The sequence below is a fragment of the Acinonyx jubatus genome, chromosome B2, assembly GCF_027475565.1.
Source record: "Acinonyx jubatus isolate Ajub_Pintada_27869175 chromosome B2, VMU_Ajub_asm_v1.0, whole genome shotgun sequence".
Lineage (NCBI taxonomy): Eukaryota > Metazoa > Chordata > Mammalia > Carnivora > Felidae > Acinonyx > Acinonyx jubatus.
In genome coordinates, this window is record NC_069385.1 from 20,675,241 (window position 1) to 20,687,971 (window position 12,731).

The 12,731-nt window shown below is 41.6% G+C and overlaps 1 protein-coding gene across 5 annotated transcripts in view; it reads left to right on the plus strand.

Annotated features, from left to right (window-relative positions):
* EPM2A (EPM2A glucan phosphatase, laforin) overlaps positions 1-12,731 on the plus strand; it is a 157,879-nt gene that overhangs the window by 88,542 nt on the left and 56,606 nt on the right. For 4 of the 5 annotated variants that reach the window (XR_008298290.1, XM_053222136.1, XM_053222135.1 and 1 more), the window contains one exon: positions 6,660-6,901. The exons of the other annotated variant lie outside the window; for it this stretch is intronic. Coding sequence is in view for 3 of the 4 variants with exons in the window: in XM_053222136.1 (XP_053078111.1) it covers positions 6,660-6,901 (242 nt within the window). In the remaining variant the exon portion in view is untranslated. The remainder of the gene's footprint in view (positions 1-6,659; positions 6,902-12,731) is intronic. 5 annotated transcript variants of the gene reach the window in all.

A 12,731-nucleotide genomic window follows, 5' to 3' on the forward strand; every position in this document is an offset into this window, starting at 1 on the left:
GCTTTTAAACAACAGAAAATTACTATCTCAGTTCTGGAGGCCAGGAGTTCAGGATCAAGGTATCTACAGGGTTGACTCATTCTGAGGGCTGTAAGGGAAGAATGTGTTCCAGGCCTCTCTCCTTGCCTTGTAGATGACTGTCTTCTTTTATATTCACATCATCTTCCCTCTGTACGTGTCTGTGTCCAAATCTCCCCTTCTTATACGAACAACAGTCATGTTGGATTAGAGCCCACCCTAAGGACTTCATTTTAACTTGATTGCCCTGTAGAGATCCTATCTCCAAGTAAGAAGAGGTGCTGGGGTTAGAAATTTAGAGGAAATACAATTCAACCCATAACAGGCCTTAATAATTAATTATATGTCATTTTTAATATAGAAAATAAAAAGAACATATGTCAAAAATATTTGCTTCATGTGGCTTTAAACTCAAGCACATCCCCCCCCCAAAAAAATCTAAGAAACTAACTACCTGTAGAAATTAGAATGTGGTATCTACATACTGTAGTCTATAACCTATAAGCAAACTATAATAAAACTATTTTAATAAAGAAATTAATTAGTATCACTCTCTAAGTGGAAACTTGTCTTTGCGCAGTCATTTAGCCTTAACTGGAGTGTATTAGAAGCACCCTTTTTTGGGTAGAAGTTTGGTATTAACATAGCAGTTGACACAGAGGACAGATTTTCAGCAGGAGTTACATGTGCTAATGAAGCTTGGAGCTTACTGGAGGGTGATTTTAACGTTTCTCTTGCTTTCCCACTAATGAGATCTAAATGATAGGACTGATACACTTTTTTTTTTCAAGTATTATTTAAAGGCCAGATCACATTTTAATTTAACATTGAATTTCCCATAAAATATTAAATAAGGTAAATGCAGCAAAATTATCCATCTTAGGAAATGTGCTAATCTTTTTTTTTTTTTTTTTTTGCTTTTAAATCCTTAGCTGGGTTTTATAAAGAACCTCAGCAAAATCCATTTTCTTCCTCTTTAAAATGGTGTTGTGTTTGTACGGATAGGAACGGGGCACTGTCTTCAACAGTGGTGGTCTCTTAGTGTGATAAGAGATAAACAAATCCTATGTTCATTCATTGATTGCATGATTTCTGTGTTTCCTAACTTTTTTTTTTCTTATGGACAAAATATAATGCTAATTTTCACCTTCAGGAAAAGGTTATTCTGCCATTTTTCAAGGCCATTAGTGATGGAACTTGTGATGTGGTGTCCATATAACTGGCTTTTTTTTTTTTTTTTTTGCTGATATCTTCTGTTTATCCCATGCCCCCTCCTCCTGTCAATGCCCGGCGGTATTTATTTTGCAAAGTGCTTGGATGCTCATTCTGTCTGATGCACTCATCATTGCCAGCAAGGCCTCCGTTCACTGACAGCTGAGGTACAGCAAGCGGGCACTGGTTCATTCATACGCTTCAGTTGCTGTTGTAACACAGGCCCCAGCCTGACAGGTGAAGCGAACGGTATAGTTTTGCGATGTGATTACCTGGAACCACAGGTCCACATTCACCCAAATGAATGAAATTGATTTTGATTTGCAGTCCAACAAAGTAAGGTTCCAGAATGTCAGCCATCCATCCATCCATCCCCTGTTCCCCCACCTCTGGTCTTTAGTTAGGCTGCAATATTAATGGGATGGATTTTATTTAAATACAGTTTGGTTGAATAAGGGTGGCAATAGTCAAGACTCCCATTAATAAAACTTTTTTTTCTGCAAAAGTTTATTCTTAGAAATATAACTATATTAAATACTTGTCATGACTCAGAAGAAGATTTAGTTTTGACTTTTTAGAAGATTCTACACATTAAACATAGACACATATCCTTGTAGCTACACTCTCCTAACAGTTTCCCATTCCTCAATCTGTCTAGGAATCATTTTTAGTCTTGGAAGTATTTTTTTTTAATTTTTCAAGTTTTTATTTATTTATTTTGAGAGAGAGACAGAGAGAATGAGCAAGAGAGGGGCAGAGAGAGAGGGAGAGAATCCCAAACAGGCTCTGCTCTGTCAGCTTGAAGCCCAATGTGGGGCTTGAACTCATGAACTTTGAGATCATGACCTGAGCCCAAACCAACAGTCAGATGCTTAACCGATTGAGTCACCCAGGCGCCCCATAGTCTTGAAAGTATTTTTGGAGAAAGGCACAGACTTAATTTTCATATGCATGTGTAGGGCTGAGCACTTCATTCCCTCTCATTGCCATATTTTTGCTGCTATTAAAAGGTATTGAGATCTCTGTACTAAAGTTCTGCATGTTTATTGGTATCTGCCAGGCTAGTGGTTTTGGAATCTGGCTGTATATGTAATATATATAACCTAGTCAATTTCTTGAAAAAAAAATTCCACAGACTCATAGGCCTCGTTCCACAGCCACTTTATGACTGTCTCTCGAATAGATCCTGTTAGAGCCCAAGTAGCAATAAAAAATTGGTTTATCTTCTGGAGTGTAAGTAGGATTCAAGTTTTAGATGATGCTAGATATTGAGAGATATTTTCAGTGAGGGTGGATAATACCCATATTTGAGGATTAGTCAATTGGCTTCTTACATTAACATTAACAATTACAATAACAACAGCCATAAGGAAAAAACCCCACAAAAAGAAGCTGGATTTCATCTAAGAAAATAGAGTGAATGTTCCAAACTCTGCAGCATTCAAATGAAGGATACACAGAACAATGGGAAATTATCTGAATAGTCATTACAATACAAAGTAAATTACTAAAATAAGTAAATTATAACAACTAGACGTTAATGCCACTTGATTTATTGCACATACACTAGTATCAGTCCTGTTCAAATACCTTATTACATTGAATTTTCTTCCCATGAATTAGTTATTTTTAGACCCATTTTAAAGATGATCAGCCAAAGGCTTAGAGATGAGAAATAACTTTCCCTGATGTCACACAGTTATTACCAAGTGCTTTTAAAATTATCTTGCTATGGGGTCACCTGGGTGGCTCAGTTGGTTAAGTATCCAACTTTGGTTCAGGTCATGATCTCGCGGTTCACGAGATTGAGCCCCACATTGGGCTCACTGCTGTCAGCACAGAGCCTGCTTCGGATCTTCTGTCCACCCCCACTCTCTCTACCCCTCCTCTGCTTGCTCTCTTTCTCTCAAAAATAAATAACGTTAAAAAAAATATCATGCTATGATTGGCATTGTTTCTGGCTTATGTTTCATGCCCTTTCCATTACACCACACTTAAAATGTTTAGTGCTGTTCGACTCTGTACTATTAGACTTTTGCTCATTCTCTAACTCTCTCTCTTTATGCACATACATACATATTTTAAAATATGACGTGGAATATCGTGTTATCAGAATGGCATAACTGATGAGCCACAAACTCTGTGTCAGATATGTTGGTCTTATTCCCTCTCCCAGGTTCCCTTTCTTCCCTCCTATAGTAAGGAGGTCTATTCCATTTTTATTCCCCCAGCCCAAGGCTTCTTAATCACAGCATTATTGATGTTTTGGATTTGCTAATTCTTTGTTGTGCGGGCTACCCTATGCATTATAGGATGTTTGGCAGCATCCCCACTTTCAATCTAATAGGTACCATTAACACCACCCAGTGTCATAATCTAAAATGTCTCCATAATTGTGGCCAAATATCCCTTGGGAAACAAAATTTTCCCCAAAAGAGAAGGATTGCTTTAAGCTCAGTCTGAAAGTAGCTAAATAAAAGTGTAGTCCCTCTGCTTTGTTTCTTTCCTGCGCATCAGGGGCTTTAAGGGATTAATTATTTAGGCATCGAGTTAGAACAAGTCAGGTTATGCTGTGGTAACAAACAATGGCAAAATTGGCTTAACTCAACAAGCCACTGGCTCTCCAGGACAGCTGGCCTCCTGAGCTTAGTTAGCGTTCTAGACCACTTCAGTCTTCTAGCAGTTCACTATCCACATGTGTTTTCATGACCATTGCTGCAGGGAAAGATAGAGCATGGAGACCTGTGCATGAGGTCCTACATATGCCCTTCTGGAAGGTACACATGTTACTTCAGCTCACTTATTATTGACAAAAGCAAGTCAGATGGCTCTAATTTGCAGGCAGAGAAGAAATTTAGTCCTCCATGCTTGAAAGAGGATAACTGGGAGCACTGGGGAGCATCAAGTGATATCTACCATCATCATTTATAAACTGTTGTCTGAATGCTTCGTATTGAACCTTGTAAAGTTCTAGGTGACGTGATTCAAATAAAGTTGAAATAGAGTATTTACCCATTATTTCAGGAGAGAATGTACACGTGTGAAATAATCAGTGTGGAAGACAATACATACCACACACAATAAATTATGATAGTGTTCATTAAAGTTATATATTGATTTGGAAAATATTTGCATTTTTATGATATTTGCATGGCATTTCTTTTGGGTTCTGGGACCCAATTTCAATGTGTGTGAGGTGAGGAGATTTCCCCATACAGTCATCAATTTTCTGGGCACCAACTTGGGTCCTACAATTCGACCTGACTCTGATACTATCTACCTGGAAGTATCATCAGATTCCCAAGTTAAGATTTCAGTCCTAGAAGACTGTCCCCCACTCTCCACTTCAGATGTCAGTTGCAAGCCCAGGTTGTTACCTGTGCTTCTGACTGGTTATAAATCACAGGTACTATGACCCCTTCCTTTTTTTGGGTTTGATTAATTTTCTAGAGCAGTTCACAGACTCAGGAAATGTTTCACTAGGTTACTGGCTTACTTTAAGAGGATATAATTCAGGAACAGATGGATGGAATAGACGCACAGGGCAAGGAATGTGGGAGATGGCTTGGAGCTTCCAGACCTTCTCTGGGAGCCCCACTCTTTCTGTGCCACCAACCTGGAAGTTCTTGGAATCCTGACCTTGGAATCCTGGGTTTTATGGAAGCTTCATTATCTAGGGATAATTGATTAAATCATTGGCCACTGATGATTGGCTCAACCTCTAGCCCTCTCTCTTCCTGGAAGCCGAGGGGTGGGACTTCAGGTTCAGTCCCTCTAATCACACAGTTGGTTCCCCTGGTCAACCAGGCCATCCTTAGGTGCTATCCAGAAGTTACTTCATTAACACAGCAAAAGACACCTTATGCCTCTCATCACTCAGGAAACTGTGCCAGGAACTGCGATGAAGACCAAATATATATTATTATAATATCACAGTATATCTATTTATTCATTGTCTTTTTTCTTAATGTCCAATAAAGTTTCATAAATCTTTCTGGTTAAATGTCTTCCTAGTTGTTTTATAATTTTGCTTTTATTTTTGAATGAGATTCACCTCTACCTCCCCATTTCTTTTTTTTATTGTTTATTAACAAATGAACGTAAAATTGTTTTTTGAGAGAGAGAGAGAGAGAGAGAGAGAGAGCGAGCGAGTGGGGGGAAGGGCAGAGAGACAGGAAGACACAGAATCCGAAGCAGGCTCCAGGCTTTGAGCTGTCAGCACAGAGCCCAGTATGGGACTCAAACCCACAAAACGTGAGGTCATGTCCTGAGCTGAAGTCGGCCACTTAACCGACTGAGCCACCCAGGCACGCCTCTGTTTTTTTTTAATGTCTATTTATTTTTGAGGCACAGAGAGAGTGTGGGATAGAGGATCCCAAGTGGGCTTTGTGCTGATAGAAGCCAGTCCAAAATGGGGCTCAGACTCTCAAACTGAGCGATCATGACCTGAGCTGAAGTCAGACGACTGAGCCACAGCCACCCAGGCACCCCTCCACCTCCCCATTTCTACCTGGCTACTGCTGGCATACAGAAAAGCTGTTTGATTTTGGTACATTCTCCTTAATCCATATATCTTAATACCTGTAATATTTTGTATAGCTTTGTAATTGAGTCTTTTAAGGAGTGATTCTCAAAGTTTTGCCCTGAACTAGAAGCATCAGGATTGCTTGGGAACTTGTTAGAGAAGTCCAAATTCTTGGACTCTCAACCCAGATCTACTGACTCAGAAACTTTGAGGGTAGAATCTAGACTTTGGGATATTTAGATATGGAAACATAGTTGAAAAATAATGACATTTTCTTTTTCTTTTTTGATTTTTTACAGATAGTTATATTTCTTCTTAACTTGTAGCATTAGATGAAACATGTAAGACAACGTTGGGTACTAATAGATATAATCTTGACTGTGATTTTGTTTAAAAGAAGACTATTGTTTGTTAGTTTCTGGTGTTTAAAAGTTCTCTTGCTGTTTGAAATTTTTACGCAGAGTTTTAAACAGGAATGATGGCTGATTTTTGTAAATGTTTTACAGGATTTACTCCCATAATCATGGGAGTTTTGCCTTTAACTTATTAGTGTTTGAAATATGTGGATGAGTTTCCAAATGTTGAACCACATATACAATCAAAGAATAAATACAACTTGGTGGACTTATTTTAATATGTTGCTGGATTTGTCTTGCTATTGCCTATTTCCTAGCATTTTAGTTAATTGAATTGTTTGTTTCCTTAAAAACAACATTACGGTATTTTTTCTTTCAATAATAATATTATTATACCAATAATATTGTTACAACATCTAATATTGCTAATGCAGAATTTCCTGTGTCAGATTTAAAGGTTAATTGCATTTTATTACCACATATTTTCTGTAGCTCCTCAGACCTCCTCAGTAACAATAATAATAGTTGCCTCTATGTATTCTCATTAGAATTCTCCCAAATATCTGGCTGGGTAGCTGCCCTCGTCAAGTGGAGCATGTAACCATCAAACTGAAGCACGAATTGGGGATTACGGCTGTAATGAATTTCCAGACTGAATGGGATATTGTACAGAATTCCTCAGGCTGTAACCGCTACCCAGAACCCATGACTCCAGACACCATGATTAAGCTATATAAGGAAGAAGGCTTGGTCTACATCTGGATGCCGACCCCAGATATGAGCACTGAAGGTAAGCATCAGAAAAATCTTTCTGGCTTCTTGTTGAAGTGTTTCAGAGAAGCCATCGCTGTCTGTCTGTCTGTCTGTCTGTCTTATCTATCTATCTATCTATCTATCTATCTATCTATCTATCATCTATCTACCTACCTATCTACCTACCCACCTACCTTTATGTCTATAATTGAGTGACTTAAATATGAGTGATAGAAATGGAATAACTATAAGGTTTTAGGTTTAATAGATTTGACATATTTTGATAATTTGGCCAAGATTCTGTTTAACATGGCTCCTTTGATTTGTTTATTCATTAACTGTATGTCTATTGTGTGCCTGATGTATGTGTGGCATTATGCCGGCAGCTGGGAACACAGTGGTGAGGAAAAGCAGACATAGCTCCTGTCCCCATAGACCTTATAGTCCTAAAGGGAAGACACACATTAATCAAATAACTACGAACAGAAATTCACAAATACGATGAAACTTTTGTTAGAAAGATACTGCTGTGAGAGCATAGGCACAGGCAAATCAGATGTAGGAAGAGGGTCAAGGAAGGTTTTCCTAGGTATGTTTGAGCTAGATCGAAGGATGGGGTTGCTGGGGGTGAGGTGGGAAAGAGGCTTCCGGCAAGAGGGGGCAGCTTAGGAAGTCTCTGCTGCAGGAGAACATAGAATGTTCTAAAAGAAGCCCAGTATGGCTGCAGGTCAGGGAATGAAGGAAGAGGATCTTGCAGATTTGGGCCACAATAAGGATTTTAGACTGTCTCCTAAAAGCAGTAAGAAGCAGTTGAAAGGGTGGGAGACGGGGCTAGTGCCAAGATCACCTTTTTGTTTTTTTCCCCTTCAGAAGTGCGGTTTGCCCCGTGGACAAAAGATGGAGGTGGGCTCTCAGTGGATCTGGGGACACCAGTTAGGAGGTTACTGCGATAGTTGAAGTGAGAGATAATGAGGGATGACACAGTTGGGGGCAGGGTGGCAATGGTGAGGCTGTAGTTACTGCACAAGTACTGGCTGAGCATGTCTTTGTGAAGAGGGGTTGGGACATGCGTGCTGCTGGGAAAATGAGAGAGACAGAAGGCATAGTTTTGATCTAATGGCAAGAGGTGATAAGACAAGCTCAAAACTAATTACAATGCAGAGAAGAATGTGATGCGAGTAATGAGTCACGTGTTCCTCATGGGTTATGAGGTGGGGAGAAAAGCACAGGGAGGCTATATCAATGTCATGGCATTTGAGGTGGGCGTGGCTTTGACAGGTTGATGGAGAGGGAGGAAGGGCATGCCAGGTGGATGAAACAGTGTAAGTCAAGGCCTAAGGCATGGCATTTTACAGGAATGCTCTGTATTTCAGCATGGCGGTAGAGTAAGGTTCTCTCTGGGAAAGGAATGAGGGGAAGTGAAGCTGAGAGAACCAAGTTACACTACTAGTTCAACCGGCTGTCAGCAGGGGGCAGCAGAGGGCTGTGGGAATGGCATTGGCAAGGGACTTTGGTGAACTGCTATTCTGGGGGAAAGAAGGAAGGCAGGGATGCCTAGCCAGGAAATGTCTCCACCCTCAGTCCTCTTCCCCCCAAAGTACATAACGTACCAGACACTCTCCTAAGCAGTTTCGTGCTCAACTCATATAATTCCGACAAGACTCCAGGCATATGTAGTTATCTCCATTTTGCAGAAGAAGAGACAGGTACGAAAATGTTAAGTAATGTGGCCAAGGTCATAGGGAAAGACACACAGCCTGGATTTCAACACAGGCAGTCAGACTTGGATCATGGTTGCAGACACAGCACTACGACGCTACTCCCTGTGTGCTCATGTGGACTTTCAGTCCCCTGTGCTCATGATGACCTGGAGTTAGACAAAGACCATTTGCCAGGGAGATGGCTTGTCTCCCCAGAGTCAACAGTCCAGGATGTAGGTGGGGACAGAAGACCTTGAGGATCCTTGGGAACCTGGCTGTCGCCTGCCTTGGCTCTTTATGAATCTCAGGTGGTTTTCATGGCCGGACTGGACTGAACCATCACTCGGGATGAGGTGTAATTTTTCTTCCTGAAGAGGAGATTGTTTGGTTACTCTTGGTGGTAATGCTGGTCCAAAGAAACTTGATTGAGCCATTAGAGCTGTGCTGTTTTTCAAGGAAACAAAATAACTTCGCTTGCACATAAGACCATCGGTTGAATCTAGGCCCACTATAGTTGTGTTAAAATCTTTTGTGGGGGTCACGCAGTCACCAGGCCCCCATCCCCGCCACAACAGTGGAGTGCCTTCCACCCCGGGGCAGTTTGACAAACACTGGTGACAGCAGAATGAAAGCCCCTGAGTAGCTGTGTGATATCGAGCAAGCTAGCTCCTGCATTTGGAAAATAGGGTAATAGTTTCTGCCTTACAAGATGATAAAAATAGAGTAAGATGATTGATACGAAAGTGCTTTGTGTTTCTGGTTTCAAAACAGAGAAGATTGTAAGGACCACGTGCCTGTAGCTTCCAGAGAGCGTTCTGATTCTTGCTGCTTTGATTCTGATTTCATAGCGTCGTTACCCGTTGGGAGTGTAACGTGAGACAAGCTTGGAGTAGCTGAGCTGCTAACTGTAGCCGCGTCCCGTTCCATTCCAGGCATTGATTACCCGAGGGCCCTGGTGACTAATAGGTGTTTGCTCCATAGTTTGGGGTATGCAGAAGCCTGAGGGAAAACTCCACCCCAAAGCCCCACTGTAGTTGTGTTAAATTCTTTTGGGGGGTCACAGGGTCACCAGGTCCCCATCCCCACCACAACAGGGGAACACCTTCTACACTGAGGCAGTTTGGCAACACCAATGACAGCGAATGAAAGCTCCCACTTGGCAAACTCTGAAGGTTAAATGAAGGCTTTCTTTGGCTCAGCATAACTGGGGGAGTAATCAAAGGGTTAATGACCATTCCAGAGTCGCAGGGGAGGTTTGGACCAATAGATTAATCTGTGTGGCTCACAATATTAGCACAATGAACATACAGGTTAATTTAGCTGAATATTTTTAGAACTCTAGAGAAAAATCCATCTGGAAGTGTTTTGAGCTGTAGCATAATGCTGTCAGATAAAGTCTGAGAAAGAAGACAGTGTGTTAGGCCTGACTGTCACCACTGGTTGTCACAGGCCTGTTACAATCAATTGTACTATCGATCCTTACTCTTGTACATTTTGTCATATGTAGAGGAGTTAGTTAGGATTTTTCTTTTCTTTTCTTAAAAAAAATTGGTTTGTGTCTTTCACCTGAGACATGAAAAGCTCCCAAATCTAGCAGTCACCTGAAAAAAACCCCAAGTCTGTTCATTAAAATTCAGTTTTCTTTCACATAGGAAGTACTCCGATTGTGTTTTGACCTCTATCAGTGCAGTGCTGGTGATAACAAATGGTCTGCCCTTGCCTCCCAAACGACTTAATGTGCTTCCCAGAGTCCCCAGCTGCCCCTTTGTTTGGACAGTTCTGTCCAACGCTACCCTGTGCGTGCAGCCCTGCCATGAGGCGGTCACTGACCTTGGGGCCACAACACCTTGGGCTTGGGCCTTGTTGCCACCACGGAGCTTTGTGATATCAAGCAGGCTAGCTCCTGCATTTGGAAAATGGGGTAATTATTTCTGCCTCATAGGTTTATAACAATAGAATAAGATGATTGATATGAAAGTGCTTTGAAAATCACAAAGTTGGGACTATATTTTTTAGTCCCAAGTTCTTAGTTTTCTACCAGAGGATGTACTAGACAGTATGGACCTTATCTGTATTACACTGCAAAGGTGAAAAAGGAGATATGCTCAAATAAAATAATCATGTATCCTGCCATAAATCTGCCTGGAATAAAAAAGGAAGGGAGGGAGGGAGTGAGTGTGTGTGTGTGTGTGTGTGTGTGTGTGTGTGTGTGTGTGTTGGAAAGGCTGAGAGATGTTCCAGAAGTAATTTCTTTCAAGGTCAACCTTAGGTAAAGGGCATCTTCAGGGCCTTTTCCACTCCTCTCCCTGATTTCAAGCCCTTGTCCCCTTTCTCCCAATCTTTGTTTGCTCACTGCATGCTTTCAAGAAGCTTTTAATCATTACAGAGTCGGATTAGCCTAGAGGAGGTGTGGACCACAAGTTAGATTACAGGGGTCTGGTAGTGTCTCAGATCTAATTAGTATTATTGGATTTTGTTTCATTTTATTTTTTATTCATGCACTTAATGAATGCTTCTTGAGCATCCACTGAGAGCCAAGGCCTGTTTTAAATTCCAAAGTAAGAACCACAGACAGTTAAATGTTTTGTTAGACCTGCACAGGGTTTAAAATTTTCAACTTAGTTGCCAACAGTTAAAATTTGGAATACTTGCTATAAAAAATCTGGATTTCTCTCTTGCCTTTAGGTATTATCATTTGTATGCATGGAAACGTCTTACCTAATTAACTTCTATATGGAACCGAAGTATATGCAACATGAAAAAGTAGAGGCCCTTGTTGACACCGGTTTATTGTGCAAGCTCTGATTATGGACACCCTCTTTTTATTCCTTGGTGGGTTTTGCATTAGCTCAGCCTCCCTAGAATGGGTTTTATAATCGAGGGATATGGCCCCTTGGGCACAGAAAGCTCCTATAGGGCAGAAGGCCTAACCCCCAGCGAGGATGTTGCTCTCACCTGGGTTAGGAGCAACAGTGTAACCAGGTAGGTCGGGGTCAGAGGCTGAGAATTCAGACTGACAGCATGGGGGCCAGCAAGTACCACAGACCAGGCAGGTTAGGGAAGGGCAGTAGTATAGTGGTTCAGACCAGAGACTCTGGAGTTGTGCTGACTGGGTTTGAGTGGTCACCTTGGGCAAATCTCCTCGTCTCAGTTCCCTCAGGTATAAACGGAGGATAATAATAGCACCAACCTCATAGTTGTTAAAAGGCGATTGTAAATGAACTATTGCATGCACAGTGCTTAGAACAGCACTTGGCAGGTAGAAGGGGCAGGTAGATGTTAGCTGTGATTAATCAAAGTAGACTGATTTGTAGTCCCTAGACATCAATATAAGTGAGAGCTCCAGTGGAGGCCAGGCCGAGACAGGTGGACATCCTGGACCAGGTCCTTGTCTGCTGTCCTTTCTTCTTATTTAGTTTTTTGTTATGTTATTGAAATATTTGTGTGGCAGTTCTTAAGTGAGGTGGCTAAGTGATTCTAGAAGAAGACCACTGCAGGGTGAAACTGGCAATTAAACGGGGGGCCTTCTGGAGCTTCCCGATGGCAGCTGCCACTTACTTTCCAGGACTACATGTCCGAGGTCACAAAATTCCAAACTCACACATTTCCCTTTTCAACTTCTAAGCTGTATGCATGCCTCTTGAAGAACCTTTTACAGATAAAAAGGAAAGGGAGAGATATTGCCTCATTTGGGCCATTTGATGCAGACCCTTCCTCCGGGAATCTCTGGCCAGAGAGTGCGCTGGGGGAAGGGATCCTGATGGGTCCATGTGAAGCTGGGCTTGGGCAGGTTGGTGACACCGATGCTGTGTAAGCTGAACACAGGGGCTGGGGCTCTGACTCCAGAAGCTCCTACAGCACATGGTCACTATTTGGACACTGGACACTGAATGAAAATCCATGTTAATAATAATTCTCAAGGCTATATTTTTTTATTAATTTTTTTAAACCTATCTATTTTTGAGAGGGAAAGGGAGAGAGAAAGAAAGAGAGAAAGAGAAAGAAAGAGAGAAAGAGAGAGAGATAGTGTGAGCAGGGGAGGGGCAGAGAGAGAGGGAGACACAGAATCTGAAGCAGGCTCCAGGCTCTCAGCTGTCAGCACAGAGCCCGATGCAGGGCTCGAACTCACGAACTGTGAGTTCAGAACCTGAGCCAAAGTCGGATGCT